This window comes from Marmota marmota, unplaced genomic scaffold (genome assembly GCF_001458135.2).
Source record: "Marmota marmota marmota unplaced genomic scaffold, marMar, whole genome shotgun sequence".
Classification (NCBI taxonomy): Eukaryota; Metazoa; Chordata; class Mammalia; order Rodentia; family Sciuridae; genus Marmota; species Marmota marmota.
In genome coordinates, this window is record NW_026000082.1 from 39511492 (window position 1) to 39531729 (window position 20238).

A 20238-nucleotide genomic window follows, 5' to 3' on the forward strand; every position below is an offset into this window, starting at 1 on the left:
GAAGCCACATTTTCAGAAAATCCATTTTTGATCTTGAAACTACCCAACATAAGTGTTAGTGAAATAGAGAAAAAAAAAAAGGACATCATAAGGTCAGAAAATATGATTTTAATAACTTGACATTCATACATCTTTATGCTATGAAATATGGTTAGGCAGATACAACTGTGGATCAGAAATGCATTGTATAATGCATTTAAAGATGGAAACACATTTCACTTTTATTTCCCTTATTCTCTATTTTTTAGTGACTGGAAACCATATTCTCCCCCAGTAATAAATATTTTTTTGTTTCATTTTTTTTTTCCTTTCCTAGGTTTCTACTCTATTTACATAAGAATGTGTGTTGCTCTCAGTGTGATTGTACTCCATGTCTGTAATCTTTTGAAACATTTTTTTGGCATCATCTTATTGAAACAAACTTTGCCTAATAATAATGGGTTGTTTACTCAACGATGCCAGTGAACCTGAAGACCTTTATCCATGACCTCCCCTGCCCCCATCCCCATAGCTAATTCTAGGAATTGAACCCAGGGTTGCCTAACCAATGAGCAACATCCCCAGCCCTTTTATTAAGTTTGAGGTGAGATATATATACATATTTATATAGATGTATTTTCATTTATTTATTTACTTACTTACTTTTGTTGTCAGTGGACCTTTATTTATTTATATGGGTGCTGAGAATCGAACCTGGTGCCTCATACATGCTAAACAAGTGCTCTTAACAACTGAGCTACAACCCCAGTCCTTCATTAATAATCTTTTTCTCCACATTTTTTATTTTTGCATTATACTTGTACATAATGATGGGATTTGTTGTTATGTATTTGTACAGGTACTCATAATCCATGACTTTTTTATTGGTACATTTTTTCCCTCTTCTGTGAAATCATTGATTTTCTCTACTCTGATCACAGTGGAGTCCTGTCATACATTTTGAAAATGGAGCCCCACTTCCTTGGCCAAACAAAAGAACAATTAAAATGTTTCAAAACTATGAATTGTTGGGCTGGGGCTATAGCTCTGTAGTAAAATGTTTGCCTGGCACATGTGAGGCACTGGGTTTCATCCTCAGCACCACGTAAAATAAATAAAGATATTGTGTCCGTCTACAACTAAAAATACATATATATTTTAGAAATTATGAATTGTGGTGTAGCTCAGGGGTACAGTGCTTGCCCAGCATGGGCAATCCCTGAATTTTATCCTAGCACTGCAAAAAAAAGAAAAAAGAAATTGCCTATGCTATTTATATTTACTCCCCTCCTACTTTCTCAAACCCACTTTTTTTATTTTTTTATTTTTTTGAGTGGGGAGTAGGATACTGAGGATTAAACCCCAGGGGTACTTAATCACCAAGCCATATTCCTAACCTTTTTATTTTTTTTTATTTTTGAGACAGGATCTTGCTAAGTTACTGATACTGGCTTTGTACTTGTGATCTTCCTGCCTCAGCCTCCCAAGTTTTTGGAATTACAAAGCATGCGCCACCTCACTGAACATATAAACCTACTTTTGTCACACTTCAACCCCATGTTTTACTACTCTTTGCTCTTGGCGTCACAGTCTCTTCCACATTGCAAATTTCTTAGCCTTAAGTTGCTGCTCTCTCACCAGCATTTAACATACTTGATTCCTCACTGCTTAAAACATTTCTTCACTTGCCCTCCAGGGTATGATACCTTCTTGATGTCTTTTTTTTTTTAATATTTTTTAGTTGTAGATGGACACAGTATCTTTATTTATCTTTATGTGGTGCTGAGGATTGAACCCAGGGCCTCATATATTGCTAGGCGAGTGCTGTACCACTGAGCCACAACCCCAGCCCTTCTTGATGTCTTACTGAAGCCTTACTACTCCTCTTTTCAACCTTTTAAGGATTTCATTGACCCTTTAATATAAATAACCCCCTGTAGTACACCTTAGGCCTCTGGTCTTTTCTGTACATACTCCCCAGTAATTGTTTCCATTTGCAAACCTTCAAATACTACCTGTACACACACATTAATTCACAAATGTGTAAATATAATCCACACCTCCCTTTTAACTCCATATTCAGATGTATAGATACTGTTCAACATTACCACCAGGATGTTTAACTTAAGTATCCAAAACTGAACTCTTGATTATCCTCCCCAACTCCAGCAAAACAAGCCCTGCATTCTTCCACATCATCTTACTTTAGTTAATAGCAGCAGCATCTTTCCAGTTGTAGAAACTTTGTGCTGATAGAGATCTATGTCATCTATAAGCAATTATTTGGCTTTGTCTTTAAAAGATATCATTAAAGCTGGGCATGGTGGCACACACCTATAATCCCAACAACTTAAGGTCTAAGCAACTTAGCTAGACCCTGTCTTAAAAAAGGGCTGGGGATGAGGCTCAGTGGTTGAGAGCCCTTGATTAAATCCTTGATACCAAAAATAAAGTATTGTTGAACAGACTACTTCTCATCACCTTCACCCTGAATCTCTCCCAGACTAATACCATCTCCTATCTGTATTAGAACACATAACCTCCTACTATTTTTTCCAAGGCCCCCTTTGGTCTATTCTTTTTTTTTACCTTTAATTTTATTTATTTTTCTGTGGTGTTGAGGATCGAACCCAGGGCCTTGCATGTGCTAGGCGAGCACTCTACTGCTGAGCCACAACCTCAGCCCACCCCCTTCAGTCTATTCTTAACATCGCCAGCCAAAGTGAGACTTTAAAATGTGTGATCATGTCACCTTTCTAACGCAAACCCTCCATTGGCTTCCCACCCCCCCCCATAGTTAAAGACTTGTCGTTTTTTAATTTTAACATTTTATTTTGTGTAAAAAGGGGAAAATTTAGTGAATTATTTGGTCTTGTACACAAAATTATAATTTTAATGCTTTTCACATCCATGCTGAAAATTTGCAATTTGGTTAAAATGAAAGGAACACACATTTCTCCAAAGGATTTTTTCATACCATTATATACATTTCATGAGAAAGTTTCAAACACTTTTTAATGATCACAAGTTACCAGAAAATAAAAGATTAATTTTGTGCAGATATTGATCTATATATCAGATACATACAGAAATGATGTAAAAACCTATGCAGTTTACTTTGATCTCTATTCTCAAAAGATTTGCCTAGGGACAGATGCTTTTTTTTTGTATAAATGACTGTGGCTTTATTTAAAATATGAAAATCAAACGAAGAAGCCCAGTTTAACCACAGTATTTTTAAAATCCCTTCCCAATATCAAAGAATCATTATCAAATATGTAGCACCATAATGCACATGTTGTTGGGAGAGGTTATTCACATCACACAAAATTAGTAATAATAATAAAAAAGCAAGAGTCTTTAAAACAGCCCATAAGACATTACATGTCCATTCCATCTCTGACCTCAACTACTGCTCTTTTGTCTTTTACTGGCCTCATAGACTACATTTGCTGTTTCCTTTGCCTGAAAGGTTTTCCCTTCTTAATCTACTTTGCTGTTTTTTTCCAAGGCCCCCTTCAGTCTATTCTTTTATTATTATTATTTATTTAATTAATAATTGCTTTACATCAGGTTTTTCCTCAAAGGCCATCACCACAGACCTGTCTTGACTGCTTTATTATTATTCCAAGTTGTAGATGAGTGCCTTCTCATTGTGTTGTCACATGGTAGAAAGAGCCTTTTCTACTTTATAAACATTCAATTTTGAACATTTTCAAAATACATGCAAAAATAAAGAACTATCATACTAATATTATTCCTAACAAAACTAATAATCCCTTAAAATCTAATACCAGTCCAAGTTCACATGTCCCCAGTTGTCTCCAATGTGACCTTTTACACTTGTGCTGCCAAGTTTTTAGTCAAACGTGGTCTACACATTGCATTTTATAGATATGATCGACCAAAACCTCTCTCCAGCCCAGGCAACACAATAAGGCCCCATTTCAAAAAAAAAAAAAAGAGAGAGAGCGATCCATCCTTTGCTTAATTGTTAAAGCATGTCACTGTTGTAGACTAATGGTAATAAGTGATGAGATTTGGGGGTGCTCTAGCAGTTTGAAAATTTGTTCTTTGTATGATACCTGGTTCTTTATGTATAGATAATAACTTTGCTTCTTTGGGAAAAAAAAAGGATGCCAGCAGAGTCAGAACTTTAGATTAGGAAATAACCCTTGATCTTTAAATTTTTCTTTCATTGATGTATTTATTACTATGTTTTGTTTTTGTTTTTTCCTGCAGGCCTCAGCTGTTGAAGAATGCTCTGCAGAGAGCAGTAGAGAGAGGACAGTTAGAACAAATAACTGGCAAAGGTGCTTCGGGGACATTCCAGGTTAGAAGCCAAAGATTTGGGTTTCGAATCCTCTTTATAATCTAAAAATGTATTGAGAAACCCAAAGAGTTATTTTTTTTTTGGTACTGGAGATTGAAACCAGGGGTGTTTTATCATTAAGCTACATCCCCAGCCCTTATTTATTTATTTGTTTATTCGTTTGTTTGTATGTATTTTTTAGTTGTAGATGGGCACGGTATCTTTATTTATTTATTTTTTATGTGGTGCTAAGGATCGAATCCAGGGCCTCACACTTGCAAGGCAAGTGCTTTACCACTGAATTACAATCCCAGCCCATCCTCTCCCCTTTTTATTTTTTAAAATTTTGAGACAATGTTTCATGAAATTACTTAGAGCCTCACTAAATTGCTGAGGCTGGTCTTGAACTTTCGATCTTCCTGCCTCAGCTTCCCAATATGCTGGGATTATAAGCATGCGCCATTGCACCCAGCTAGAGTTTTTGTTGATGTGGGTTATACTAATAGCAGTATTTACTGTATTAGAAATTAAAACTGAGGAAGTTTTAAAATACTTACTAATTCATTTAAAAATAATGGGTAACTTGCTGTAGTGACTCATGCTTGTAATCCCAGTGACTTAGGAGACTGAGGCAGGAGGATCACAAGTTGGAGTCCAGTCTCTGCAACTTAATGAGACCCAGTCTCAAAAAGGACACATTGTAGCTCAGTGGTAGAGCACCCCAAAGTTTAATTCCCAGTACTGTAAGAACATTTTTAAAAATTACATTTTTCATGGAAAATAATTATTTTCCCTCAAACTTTTTTTAATGAAGAGAGAAGCACTTTTTATATTTTTTGCAAATGTCCTTAATATCTAGCTTTAATAGATAACTGTTATCTGTTCCAATGTATTTGGAGTCTATGAAGAATGTCCAGCCTCACATAGAAATACAGTTAGAAAAAGGTGTAGTATAGTAAGAGAACTTGCAGAAAGTTGTGGATATTGATTGTTCTTTGATCCTACCAAAAGTCTACAAATGGTAGGTTGGTTGTTTTCAATCTTTATTGAGGTATGATTTACTATATACCCTAATGCATACTCAAGTTAAAATTTATAATTCAGTGAATTTTAATCAATTTATGTATTACTGACACCATTGAATTTGGGACATTTCCAGTGCCCAAAAAAGATCCCTTGTGCTCATTTGTAGTCACTTAACATTGCCATGCCTAGCCTCAGGCATCCTGGTGATCTTCTTTCTCTATACATTCTGCACATTTCGTAAAGATGTGAAACCATTCGTTACATGGCCTTTTGTATCTAGCTTCTTTCAGTTTTACATATTGCAGCATGCACCTGCACTTTTTATTTATTTATTTTTTGGCTGTAGGCAGGCACAATACTTTTATTTACTTACTTATTTATTTATGTGGTGCTGAGAATCGAACCCAGTGCCTCACACATGCCCAAGCAAGTGCCTAGCCACATCCCCAGTCCCTGTCTACAGTTTTTTATTACCAAGTAGTGCTCCATTGTGGCTCTAGCATTTGTATATCTGTTCATGAGGTGATGGATATTTGGATTATTTCTACTTTTTACTTAAATTGTGAATTCTGCCTGTGAACGTTTATGTCCAAGTCTTTGTAAATACATACACTTTCTCTCTCTCTTTTTTGTCAGTATTGGGAATTGAACACAGGGGCACTTTACCACTGAGCTATATCCCCAGTCTTTTTAATTTTTTAATTTTGAGGCAGCGTCATGATGAGTTGCTGAGACTGGCCTCAAACTTGAAATGCTCCTGCCTCATGCTCCCAAATGCTGGGGCTTCAGCTGCAGATGTGTTTTCATTTTCCCAGGATATATGTCTAGGAATAGACTTGCTGGGCTACAGGGTGAATTTGTGTTTTAAGAAACTGGCATTTTGCACCATTTTATATTTCCATCTGCAGTGTATAAGTTTATCTGTATTTCTGTCAACATCTGCTCTTATTCTTTTTATTATTAGCCATACTAGTAGATATGAAATGGTATTTGATTACAATTTTGATTGGCATTTCTCTAGTGATTATTGATGATGAGCACTTATAGGCTGTTAGTTTCTTTGATGAATGTCTATTCAGATCTTTTTGTCCATTTTAAAAACAAGGTTATTTGTTATAAGAGTTCTTTTTTTTTTTTTTTTTGGTACCCGGGATTGAACTCGGGTGCTCGACCAATGATCCACATCCCCAGCCCTATTTTTTTTTTTTGGTATGGGGAATTAAACTCAGGGGCACTCAACCACTGAGCCACATCCCCAGCCCTATTTTTTGTATTTTATTTAGAGACAGAGTCTCACTAAATTGCTTAGTGCCTCACTTTTTGTTGAGGCTGGCTTTGAACTCGTGATCCTTCTGCCTCAGTTTCCAGAGCTGCTAGGATTATAGGCCTGCACATTGCACCTGCCCGAGAGTTCTTCATCTAGATAAAAGTCTCTTATTAGATATGACTTGGAAATATTTTTTTCTATTCTGTGACTTTATTGATAGTATCTTTGAGAGCATAAAAGTGTTTAATTTTGATGAAGTTTCATTTATCAATTTTTTTTTTTTTTCGCTACTAGAGGTTGAACTCAGGGGTTCTTGACCACTGAGCCACATCCCCACCCCTATTTTGTATTTTATTTTGAGTCAGGGTTTCACTGAGTTGCTTAGCGCTTCAATTGTTGCTGAGGCTGGCTTTGTACTCGGTGATTCTCCTGTCTCAGCCTCCTGAATCACTGGGATTACAGGCATGCACCACCACACCCAGCATTATATATAAAATTTTAAAAATTGTTTGTGCTTTTGATCTTTAATATCTGTTACCTAATTTAAGGTCACAGCAGCATTGAAAAAGATAGTTCCTTTCCTTGTTGAATTGCCTTGACACCTTATCACAAATCAATTGACCATAAATACAAGGGTTTATTTCTGAACTTTCAGTTCTGTTCTATTGAACAGAATTATTTTTTTTTCTTTCTTTCTTTCTTTTTTTTTCCAGTGCTGGTAAGTGGAACCCAGGGCCTCACGCATGCTAGGCAAGCATTCTACCACTGAGCCACATCCCCAGCCCTGCAAATCCGTAATGTTGTAACCACTGTCTTGATGACTATAGCTTTAGAGTGAATTTTGGAATTATAAATCCTCTTTTTTAAGAATGTTTGACTTCTGGTGGGTGTGTGGGAGGGGGGGAGCCAGCTGAGATTTTGGTGGGAATTGTATTGACTCTATAGATCACTTTAGGAAGAATTGTTTTCTTTACTTTTTGTCTAGTTGTTTTTTGTTTGTTTGTTTGTTTTTTAGGTGGACACAATATCTATTTTATTTTTATGTGGTGTTGAGGTTCAAACCCAGCACCACGCGTATGCTAGGCAAGCACGCTACCGCTTGAGCCACATCCCCACCCTTTTGTCTAGTTTTTTAATCCATGAATCCCAAAGGTCGTTTCATTTTTGTGATTTCTCTCAGCAGCATTTTATAGTTTTCAGTCCATAATCTTGAAATTATTTTGTTAAATTTATTCCTGAGTATTTCGGAGCTATAAGGTATGAAAGGGTTTTCTTGATTTAATTTTCAGGTTGTTCTTGCTAGCCTATAGAAATATAGTTTGCTTATCTAAATATCTTGTATCCTGACCTTGATGAACTGATTTACTCATTATAATAGGATTTTTTTTGTTTTGGTAGATTCCTACATATGGGATAATGTTATCTGCAGAGATCATTTTACTTCTTCCTTTCCAATGTTGATGTCTTTTCTTTTTTGCATTGCAAAATACCTTTCATTTGTTTCATTTAATTATTTGTGCATCTGGAATTCAAGAAAGGTTCAGGAGGGCAACAAGGACATCTAGACTGGAGGGTTCATTTGAAAGATGACTTCCTGTGATGATTGGCTCCCAAAAGGAAAGAGATAGAAACTGCAAAGCCAGGAAAGAGCTTCCCTTGGAAGTAGCACAGTATCACTTCTACCGTATAAAGATTCACAAGCATTTGCCCAGATTCAAGAGGGTATAGGAATACTTTCCAGCCTCTGATGTGGGGAACTGGTGACAAGGATGCATTGCTGAAAAGCAAATGGAGTGAAAGAGAATGTTGTGGCCACCTTCAGAAAATATAGTCAGTCACAGTAACATGGTCACACTAATCTTGATGACTTTTTCTTTTGCATGTCTGATTCTTAGAAATGTCCAGTGCTGTGTTGAATAGAAGTGTGAGAGTAGACACCCTTGCCTGTTCCTTTAGAAAGCATTTAGTCTTTCACCATTATGTTAGCATTAGGTTTTTCTTAAGATTCCTTGGTCAGTTAAGAAAATTCTGTTCTAGTTAATTGGGAAATCTATTGTGAATGGACGTTGTATTTGGCAAATGCTTTTTCTTTGTCATGTGAGATGATTATGTGGTTTGTGTTCTTTATTCTGTTAATAGGGTCTGTTACATTGATTTTTGTGGTAATGCCTTAAAGATTAGTTGCCATGACCTTTATGTATTTTCTTCTACAAAATACACTGGTCTGTCTGGATGTTTGAATGGATCTTTTTATTATTATTATATTATTATTATTATTATTATTATTATCATCATCATTATTATTATTATTATTTTAGATGTTGATGGACCTTTATTTTATTCATTTATTTATATGTGGTGCTGAGAATCAAACCCAGTTCTTCACACTTAGTAGGCAAGCACTCTACCACTGAGCCACAACTCCAGCCCTTCAGTGGATCTTTTAATCAAGTATAATAATGTAACAGTGCATCGGTCATTTGGAAAATAATGGTTCACTGGATTATGCAAATTTTTTAGATGTTGACATTTCATGGAATAACAACAAAAATCAATTATCAACTCTTATGAACAGTACTTAAGTATTTGGAAGATAGCAAGCTCACAGTGAGAGATGCAGGTTTTCCACAATTCAGATTTTCTATTGAAAGGTTGACTTTTACATTGACAACAAAATACTGTTAGTTAAAGTGACAGTCTTACTTAATTCATTTTCAAGATTATGACTTCCCTACCCTAAAGTTTGAACAACCTATCTCAGTTCCTTCAAGTAAAAAGGGTATTCCATAAAAATGTGGCTGGTTCAGCTAACAACTCACTCACACAGGTACTTTACAGCCACTGTCATACCCCCATATGCAGCAGATGTGCTTTACTTATTCTTCCCCTTCCATCCTGTAAAATATTAAAAGAGGTGCACTCACATGGTTATTTAAATACAATAATTGTAACTACTTCATAAAGGGCATTCTTAAATGAAATCAGACCTTTTTTTTTTCCCCTGTAAACCATAAATATGTAGCAATGAAGATGACAATAACTACTTGTACATTTTTCTGTCTCCACGTTGATTTTGTGATACGATGACAGCAGTTTTATTGACCAACAGTGCACATGTCAACACAGTAAAATAGGAAGATCACATGAAAATAGTTAAGGTCCTCCGAAACGTTCTCAGGAACCTCTAGGGGTTTTGGGACCACTCTTTAAGAACCAGTATTATGGAGCATTCTTCATTTTCTTCTTTGCCTGTTTTGCTTATTGGTGCTAATCTCATTCCTCAGTTTTTTAGCCTTGAAAAAGGCTATGTAATTTTCTATTTATGATACCCTAAATATTTTCAAATTTTTTCTTTTTTTTTTTTCTTTATAGGATTAAAAAGGCTGTTTATTATAATTACTCCATTTTTCAGATCCAATAAAAGGAAGTTTTTCTGTGGGGAAAGCAAATTAACCTACTTATTGGGATAGAATTGTAGGTATCTCTGAGTCAGGTTGGCTGTTACTGTTTTAGGGTGGATGGAGGGGTAGATAGAAGGAGAAAATATCCATAAGAAGGGTATGGACTCCTCAGTTAGATTGAATACCTGGTAAATGGGAAGAGAAAGTCCCTAACCTGACAATTTATTGTAAAACATATCTGTGCTGATGCAGGAACTCCGACCCACCTGGTGCAGAGGAGTCTTGTCTTGACCTGCTTTGGGAGAGTGTTGTCTTGATGCTTTTCTCTTCCTCCTTGGAAAACAGCTGAAGAAGTCAGGGGAGAAACCCCTACTTGGTGGAAGCCTGATGGAATATGCAATCTTGTCTGCCATTGCTGCCATGAATGAGCCGAAGACCTGCTCCACTACTGCTCTGAAGAAGTATGTCCTGGAGAACCACCCAGGGACCAATTCTAACTATCAAAGTAAGAGTCAGAGTTGAATTTAACTGGGATCAGGGCAGTTTTCTTGGGGGATGAAGGAACCAAAAGAGAGATGTGTCAAAGCATTAACTATTGACAGAAAAAACAACAAGGAGTAGCTTTACAAATTTATCATTTATGAAAAGAAAAACAAATCATCAAGGTGTATCCTTATTTCAAGAGGCTGATCGGAAGTTGATTTTACTTTACTATAAAGGTTTCTGGGATATTTTTTTTTTATTATTGTAATTTAGATACATCTTTACATTCAAAACACCTCAATTATATTTTTGCCTACTTCTGTTTGCCTACTTTTGTTTACCACAAAATGTATTTTAACCTTAAAATGAAGCCAGTGGAATTCTTAACTGCTTAGAATATTTCTTACTGACTTAAGCTCTATAACAAAGTATTTTGTTTCAATAAAGTATATTTGCCAGGCTGGGGTGGTAGCTCAGTGGTAGAGTGCTTGCCTGGCATGTGTGAGGCACTGGGTTCGATTCTTAGCACATATAAATAAATGGATAAAATAAAGATCTATCAACATCTTTAAAAAAATAAAAATAAATTAACTATATTTGCCTCAGGAGGTGGTGATTTGAGATTAGATACCTTAGTTTATGAGATCTTTCATAAATATCCAGTATGAGATGTGATAACTTCTTAGTGAGCTATTAGAATAGACACTAGAATGTAAAGTGAAGAATATGGGAATCAAGTAACAGAAAATGCAGAACAGACTACTACTTAAGTAAGAAGGTAATTTTGAAGTCACGACATTAACTTAACATATGCAGTATGTATTTCTTCAACATAATGAAGTAATGCTTTCTGATTGTTTTCTTACCTACTTTATAAATTGGTATTTTTATCTTTTCCTTACTGTATTTAAAATATATATTTTGTTTGTGATTTACCCTTTTGGCCAAGTGTGCTAAGAAAAGATGACTTTAACTATTAACCTTTTCAGTTTCACTGATTTTTGCAGCTGTTTTTTGTACATTGAATTGCAGTGTTTGTTTTACTTTGCAGTACTGGGGATTAAGCCCAAGGAGTGCTCTACCCACTGAACTACATTCCCCAGCCCTTTTTATTTTTTTAGTTTTCAGACAGGGTCTTGCTAAATTGATGAAACAGCCCTTGAACTTGAGGTCCTCCTGCCCCACCCTCCCAAGTCACTGGCACTATAGGCTTGTGCCCCCTTACCCAGCTTCCTGATATGTTTTTGATATGTCTTTGTATAAAAGATGAGAATTGATGAGGCCTTCAGCATCTATAATATTATTTTGTTACTGTTTTTAGACTTGTGAGGACTTTGTTCTGTTCATCTTTACAGATAATTCTCCTAGATGATTATTGATACCTATGGGTATATAATAGATGTTTGAATGAATAAAAATAATGAAATTTTGTGTTAGGTCTGCTCTTAACCACTAACCAGGGCTGGGGCTGTGGCTAGCGGCAGAGACCTTGCCTCACATATGCGAGACCCTGAGTTCAATCCTCAGCACCATATAAAAATAAATAAAATAAAATAAAGGTATTATGTCCAACTACAACTAAAAAATAAATATTTAAAAAGAAATTACTTAACCAGTCTAAGCTGTGAAATGAGGAATTTGGCTCAGTGGTCTCCAATGTCTCTTTTCATTGTAATTTAACATTTGAGGGGGTCAGCAATTGGGTATTGAACTCAGGGGCACTCAACCACTGAGCCACATCCCCAGCCCTATTTTGTATTTTATTTAGAGACAGGGTCTCACTGAGTTGCTTAGTGCCTTGCTTTTTGCTGAGGTTGGCTTTGAACTTGTGATCCTGCTGCCTTAGCCTCCTGAGCCACTGGGATTACAGGCGTGCGCCACCATGCCCGGCTATAATTTAACTTTTGCCAAATTTGGGGGCACTAAGTAAGTGTTTGGTGAACTAATTTAATACCTTTGATCACGAAGGAGTCACTTAATGCATTTAAATTACTGTATGTATTGGGACATTGAATTACCAAATATGAACAAATACATAACTTTCTTTATTCCTGAATTTTTGTTCAGTGCATTTGCTGAAGAAAACTCTACAGAAATGTGAAAAGAATGGGTGGATGGAGCAGATCTCTGGTAAAGGATTCAGTGGCACGTTCCAACTCTGTTTTCCATATTACCCCAGGTGAGCACTTGGCTCTTACTTTGAAGCATTGGTCATTGTGAATTTAATCAGATTCTAGTTGTTGTTAAATTGAATACATTGAACTGGAAACATTTGAAAATAAGACCTATAGCAGTATCATTTTGGAGTAGAATAGTTCTCGTGAGACAAGTTTTGACTACCTTTCTAGAATTTATTAGTAATTATTATATTATTATTAATCATGCATCAGATTCTTTGAGATCCTCAGATGTTTCCCTAGTCCCCCTTTTGGGGGAGGGACTAGGGATTGAACTCAGGGGCACTCAAACACTGAGCCACATCCCCAGCCCTCTTTTGTGTTTTATTTACAAATAGGGTCTCACTGAGTTGTTGGGTCTGGCTTTGAACTTGAGATCTTCCTGCCTCATCCTCCCAAGATGCTGGGATTAAGGGCCACCCTGTGCCACCCTGCCCCATTTTTTGGAGCATAAGATGTCACTTTCCCTTTTTTTTTTTTTTTTTTTTTTAAGTTGTCAATGGACCTTTTATTTATTTATATGCAGTGCTGAGAATTGAACCAAGTGTCTCATTTATGCTAGGCAAGCACTCTACCACTGAGCCACCACGCCACCCCTACCCTTACTTTTTTTGAGACAGGATCTTGCTAAGTTGCCCAGGCTGGCTTCAAACTTAGGATCTTCCTTCCTCAGCCTCCCAAGTCTTAGGCTGTCTTTCCTTCCTTTCCTTCCTCCTTCTTTCCTTCTTTCTTTCTTTTCTTTCTTTCTTTCTTTCTTTCTTTCTTTCTTTCTTTCTTTCTTTCTTTCTTTCTTTCTTTCTTTCTTTCTTTCTTTCCTTCCTTCCTTCCTCCCTCTCTTCTTTCTTTCTTTCTTTCTTTCTTTCTTTCTTTCTTTCTTTCTTTCTTTCTTTCTTTCTTTCTTTCTTTCTTTCTTTCTTTCTTTCTTTCTTTCTTTCTTTCTTTCTTTCTTTCTTTCTTTCTTTCTTTCTTTCTTTCTTTCTTTCTTTCTTTCTTTCTTTCTTTCTTTCTTTCTTTCTTTCTTTCTTTCTTTCTTTCTTTCTTTCTTTCTTTCTTTCTTTCTTTCTTTCTTTCTTTCTTTCTTTCTTTCTTTCTTTCTTTCTTTCTTTCTTTCTTTCTTTCTTTCTTTCTTTCTTTCTTTCTTTCTTTCTTTCTTTCTTTCTTTCTTTCTTTCTTTCTTTCTTTCTTTCTTTCTTTCTTTCTTTCTTTCTTTCTTTCTTTCTTTCTTTCTTTCTTTCTTTCTTTCTTTCTTTCTTTCTTTCTTTCTTTCTTTCTTTCTTTCTTTCTTTCTTTCTTTCTTTCTTTCTTTCTTTCTTTCTTTCTTTCTTTCTTTCTTTCTTTCTTTCTTTCTTTCTTTCTTTCTTTCTTTCTTTCTTTCTTTCTTTCTTTCTTTCTTTCTTTCTTTCTTTCTTTCTTTCTTTCTTTCTTTCTTTCTTTCTTTCTTTCTTTCTTTCTTTCTTTCTTTCTTTCTTTCTTTCTTTCTTTCTTTCTTTCTTTCTTTCTTTCTTTCTTTCTTTCTTTCTTTCTTTCTTTCTTTCTTTCTTTCTTTCTTTCTTTCTTTCTTTCTTTCTTTCTTTCTTTCTTTCTTTCTTTCTTTCTTTCTTTCTTTCTTTCTTTCTTTCTTTCTTTCTTTCTTTCTTTCTTTCTTTCTTTCTTTCTTTCTTTCTTTCTTTCTTTCTTTCTTTCTTTCTTTCTTTCTTTCTTTCTTTCTTTCTTTCTTTCTTTCTTTCTTTCTTTCTTTCTTTCTTTCTTTCTTTCTTTCTTTCTTTCTTTCTTTCTTTCTTTCTTTCTTTCTTTCTTTCTTTCTTTCTTTCTTTCTTTCTTTCTTTCTTTCTTTCTTTCTTTCTTTCTTTCTTTCTTTCTTTCTTTCTTTCTTTCTTTCTTTCTTTCTTTCTTTCTTTCTTTCTTTCTTTCTTTCTTTCTTTCTTTCTTTCTTTCTTTCTTTCTTTCTTTCTTTCTTTCTTTCTTTCTTTCTTTCTTTCTTTCTTTCTTTCTTTCTTTCTTTCTTTCTTTCTTTCTTTCTTTCTTTCTTTCTTTCTTTCTTTCTTTCTTTCTTTCTTTCTTTCTTTCTTTCTTTCTTTCTTTCTTTCTTTCTTTCTTTCTTTCTTTCTTTCTTTCTTTCTTTCTTTCTTTCTTTCTTTCTTTCTTTCTTTCTTTCTTTCTTTCTTTCTTTCTTTCTTTCTTTCTTTCTTTCTTTCTTTCTTTCTTTCTTTCTTTCTTTCTTTCTTTCTTTCTTTCTTTCTTTCTTTCTTTCTTTCTTTCTTTCTTTCTTTCTTTCTTTCTTTCTTTCTTTCTTTCTTTCTTTCTTTCTTTCTTTCTTTCTTTCTTTCTTTCTTTCTTTCTTTCTTTCTTTCTTTCTTTCTTTCTTTCTTTCTTTCTTTCTTTCTTTCTTTCTTTCTTTCTTTCTTTCTTTCTTTCTTTCTTTCTTTCTTTCTTTCTTTCTTTCTTTCTTTCTTTCTTTCTTTCTTTCTTTCTTTCTTTCTTTCTTTCTTTCTTTCTTTCTTTCTTTCTTTCTTTCTTTCTTTCTTTCTTTCTTTCTTTCTTTCTTTCTTTCTTTCTTTCTTTCTTTCTTTCTTTCTTTCTTTCTTTCTTTCTTTCTTTCTTTCTTTCTTTCTTTCTTTCTTTCTTTCTTTCTTTCTTTCTTTCTTTCTTTCTTTCTTTCTTTCTTTCTTTCTTTCTTTCTTTCTTTCTTTCTTTCTTTCTTTCTTTCTTTCTTTCTTTCTTTCTTTCTTTCTTTCTTTCTTTCTTTCTTTCTTTCTTTCTTTCTTTCTTTCTTTCTTTCTTTCTTTCTTTCTTTCTTTCTTTCTTTCTTTCCTTCCTTCCTCCCTCCCTCCCTCCCTCCCTCCTTTCTTTCTTTCTTTATTTCTCTCTTTCTTTCTTTCTTTCTTTCCTTCTTTCATTGAACCCAGGGGTGCTTAACCACTTAGCCACATCCCTAGCTTATGCTTTCATTTCCAAAGTACCCTGGCAGGTACCACTAAGATCCTAGTTTAGCAACAGTCAAGTGTAACTTTCTTAATTCCTCTTTGTGTACAAATATAAATGTTACTTGGTTGAATGCATATTATTTGAATTTTAAGCGATGAAGTCTTATATTCCAGGGGCTGGGGTTGTGGCTTAGCGGTAGAGCGCTCGCCTTGCACGTGCAAGGCCCTGGGTTCGATCCTCAGCACCACATAAAATAAATAAACAAAATAAAGGTGTTGTGTACAACTAAAAAATAAATATTAAAAAAAAAGTCTTGGGTTGGGGTTGTGGCTCAGAGGTAGAGAGCTCGCCTACCATGCGTGAGGTACTGGGTTCAATTCCCAGCACCACATAAAAATACGTGTCCACCTATAACTAAAAAATAAATATTAAAAAAAAGTCTTTTATTCCAATTTAAAGATGTATTAATCAAAGGGATCAAGATTTTTACCACTGAGGGCAAAACAGAGGGGATCCTTGTTGAATTTCTTTAGCCCTTTGGAGAGACTTAGACTTTGAAGTCTTTTACCATTAGTGTAAAGGCAAAAGGTACGCACTACTCTGCAGACCGTTCACTGCTATGCAATTGTAGCTCATATGGTACTAGACCACTCAGGAGTTTCATAATTGCTTACAAAATAAATGAGTAAGGATCAATTTTATTAAATGCTGGGAGGTAGGGAATAATATATGGGCTGGGTCTTTAAAGTTCTGTCTTGAATGTATGTGTTTAAAATGTTTAGTTGTAATCTGATTTTTGTGTGTGTGTGTGGTACTAGGGGTTGAACCCAGGGCCCCATGCATGTTGCGCAAATACTGTTATAACTGAACAACATTCCCCACCCCTTTTTCATTTTAAGACAGGGTCTCACTACTTTCCCCAGGCTGATCTTGAACTTGTTCCTCATGCCAGAGCCTCCTTAGTAGCTGGGATTATAGGTGTGTGCTTCCTGCTCCTGGCTGTAATCTTATATTTGTAATTTAACTTGACATTACTGAGCAAACGTGGACAGAAGTGGGGAATGTCCAGGGAAGAGCATCCAGGTTCACATTATTTTTCCTGACAACTATGGGACTTCTGTTTTACCCCCTGGCCCCTTAGCCCAGGAGTTCTGTTTCCAAAGAAAGAGCCAGATGATTCTAAAGATGAGGATGAAGATGAAGATGAGTCATCAGAAGAAGACTCTGAGGATGAAGAGCCACCTCCTAAGAGAAGGTATGGATCTGTGAAAAACCCTTGTTATATCAGGATAGTAGGTTTCCTAGAGCTGAGATAGTACTAATGGAGGGACTGAAGGCAGAGAAGTGTTTTAACCCATCAGGATCCTTTTCAGATTCTGAATTTATCTTGAAAATTCAGGGGCTCTGAATTTAAAGCAACGTGAACATGTAATGTGCTCTTTGATCAAACCTATACATAATCATAGAATGGTTATTCAAAGAAAAATAGTTCTATATTTTTGTAGGAAAATGTCATGAAGTTATGTGTAGATTTCCATGAATTGGTTGAATTTTGCTCAATTTTAGTAGAGTCTCTAGTGAAAAATTAAGCCACATTACTATTCTTAACATAGGTGATTTGGATGTTTTCTGTATTTCTTTAGGCAGAGCACCTGGTTGTCCTGAAAAGTGAATCTCTCATGTACTGACTGCCTTTACTCTTTGTTATCACAGGTTGCAGAAGAAAACCCCAGCCAAGTCCCCAGGGAAGGCTGCATCCATGAAGCAGAGAGGGTCCAAGCCTACACCTAAAATTCCAGCTGCCCAGCGGGGAAAAGCTAGGCCACTTCCCAAGAAAGCCCCTCCTAAGGCCAAAACTCCTGCCAAGAAAGCCAGACCCTCACCCTCAGTCATCAAGAAACCTAGTGGTAACTCCTCAAAGAAGCCTGCAGCCAATTCAAGAAAGGAAGTGAAATTGCCTGGCAAGGGTAATAAATCCACCATGAAGAAGTCTTTCAAAGCAAAAAAGTAAATTTTATAGGAAAAAATGGGTATCATGATGAAATTAAGAATCTTATTTTATAAGGTCAGTGTGCATTTGTTTCAGTTTTGATGCTTATAAAATTACACTTTTTTTGTCCCGTATGAACTATTGTGGGGAGGGAACATAAATAAACCAATTTAGGCATTGTTAGCTTTAGGTGCTGTTTTTGGTGCCTGCCCCTTCCCTCAGTCATTTTAATTTCTGCAATAATCCTGAACTTGCCTAAACTATATAATCTGTACTTGTCCTTTTTGCTTCCCCTACCCCAACTCCTATTGTTACTTTTCCTCCTTCCAGTTTTATCTAAACAGTTGCAAAGATTTTTATATTTGTAGAAAGCATCAAGAACAGGATGCTGGTCAGGTGCTGGAAGTAAAAAGGAGACAGTGTAGCACTGACTTCATTGTGAAGCCTCCTCCCTGGAGACATCAGCTATGGCTATAACACTTGCTCTTATTTGTAAAAATCACTCCACTAACCCTTTATCTCCAACTGTAAACACAGAGACAACTTAGCTTTGGAAATAAGCCCAAGAGTATGAGCTCATTAGATTTTGAAAATGTACCACCTTTTTGGGTCATTTCTCACATTGATCAAACCTCTAGGTATTTTCCACTGACCCAGAGAGTATTGTATTCTCTTAACAGCAAGCACAAGTTCTCTGTACCACTTGCTTTTTGACTGAAGGAGAATTATAGAAATATATTGAATTTAATTTCTGGTGTCACCTGTGTTACCAAAAATCAAAATATATAAAATCTTCTTGATCAAATGTTAAAATATATTTTTGAATATTTGGAGCATGAGTTGTCACTTCCTGTTTGCCTTTTTATAAGGAAATGTTGGAGAATTACAGCTTATTGCTAATGTAGAAATGTTAAGTGGAAAAACATACAATTTGCTAAAATAAACTAGATTCCAGATTCATCTGTGGATATTTTTCCCCCTCCTTTCTTTCCATAGCACTTTTGATATCAAGCAAGTGGCTTCCTTTTTGAGATATTAAAAAAGAAAAAGAAAAAAAAAAAGCAAATGAAGCCCTACTACCTAACCCTTTTTTATTTGTATTTGTTTTAGTGTTGTGAAGTTGTGTTAAATAGCACTAGCTTTCTACTTGAGAAATACCAATTTCTGGTTATCATTTATCTTCCCTGTGGCACTTGACATTTTAATTGTCTTAAACTTTTTGGTGTATATCTCCTGGCCCCTTGAGAGCTGGCCAGAAGCAAAAGGTGTTTGTTTTATATTCATTCCACTTGCATTGTCTCCTGGGATCCCTTCTGCAGTTTAAGTATGGCTGGGAAATGGACTTGAGAAGATTGGCTTGAAATAGATCAAAATCATGTGTGATCCCATCATGCGTTCATTGGAATTTGTGTTGCATGTAAGGCAATCTTTCCTGTTGTAAATCTTCCTTTTTTTATGTACATATATTTTGAAAAATATGAATAAACATGAAATTTTAAAAGCTGCTGAACTGTAGCTTATATTTAAAAGTTATCTAGTATATCCTCAGAAGTAGCTAAGTGTAGCCATCCCTTTGAGTCTTTTCTACTCCTGGCAATGGACGTTACCACTTTCTTTTTAAGTACAAGCTCCAGTTTATTTGCTTTTAAATTCTTATGTTGATGATAAGTGATGTTTCTAGATACGTTGACCCTGGTTATTATTGATTTAAAAATTTTAAAAATCACTTTGTTGGGCTGGGATTGTGGCTCAGTGATAGAGTGCTTGCCTGCCATGTGTGAGGAACTGGGTTCGATTCTCAGCACCACATAAACATAAATAAATAAATATCCATCAACAACTAATAAATATTTTTTTAAAAAAGGAAAAAAAATCACTTTGTATTAAGGACCATTTCAAGTTCATAGAGTCCAGTTTTTCATAGTAAATGAATGCTCAATGTTCAGATAAATCCTTGGATTGGGAAAAAAAAAAAATTACAGCACTGCAAAAGATAACAGACAATCCCTGGAGTTCTAATTCTAGAAAGTTTCAGTCAAGTAATAGGTCTTAATAATATGGGTTAGGTACCTGTGCTAACTGTTCTGTTTTAGGGGGCTAGGAATATAGTTCAGTTTAGAGTGCTTATGAAGAGTAAGAAATCTGCTCACTTAGCCAAGAAGTTCTGATAGACATTGTGGCTCTCAGGCTACGGTGCTCTCCTGGGATAAGCAAACTGAGGAAACCAGATAGTAGTCTATGGTAGTATTGGAGAATTACCAAGTAATTATACAGTGACCTAAAATAACAGGGTTGAATAGGTAACATTTCTTTGTAATACAAGGTCTAATATGAACAGACTTGACTGAATTAACAAACGTGACTTCATTTTGTTTCCCAGTCCTCTACACTTTTTTTTTAAATAAATGAAAACGGAATGCATTATAATTCTTTTTTTTTTTTTTTTTTTTTTTAAAAGTTTATGAGCAAATTTGAACTGTTACCACTTGAAATTGTAGCTATTGTAATAGAGGAATGTGAGTTTGTTAGACCACCACAAGGAGCTGCTGAGAACCCACAAGTAATACATCCACCATTGCTTCTGGATTTTAGGCAAAAATGCAAAACAATAATTAAAAAAAAAAAAAAGGTTGATCTCCCAAGAGATGCTTTATTTATGAGGGCTGGAACTCAGTAGT

The 20238-nt window shown here is 35.3% G+C and overlaps 1 protein-coding gene across 5 annotated transcripts in view; it reads left to right on the top strand.

Annotated features, from left to right (window-relative positions):
• Hp1bp3 (heterochromatin protein 1 binding protein 3) overlaps nucleotides 1-19064 on the top strand; it is a 41020-nt gene extending 21956 nt beyond the window's left edge. For 4 of the 5 annotated variants that reach the window (XM_048816168.1, XM_048816169.1, XM_015485584.2 and 1 more), the window contains 5 exons: nucleotides 4222-4312; nucleotides 10331-10490; nucleotides 12536-12647; nucleotides 16712-16825; nucleotides 17284-19064. In XM_048816168.1, coding sequence (XP_048672125.1) covers nucleotides 4222-4312; nucleotides 10331-10490; nucleotides 12536-12647; nucleotides 16712-16825; nucleotides 17284-17581 — 775 coding nt within the window. In that variant the 3' untranslated portion in view covers nucleotides 17582-19064. Of the gene's footprint in view, nucleotides 1-4221; nucleotides 4313-10237; nucleotides 10491-12535; nucleotides 12648-16711; nucleotides 16826-17283 lie in introns of those variants that run through there. The other variant, XM_048816171.1, reaches the window with a different exon arrangement.
• Nucleotides 19065-20238: the final 1174 nt, after the last annotated feature.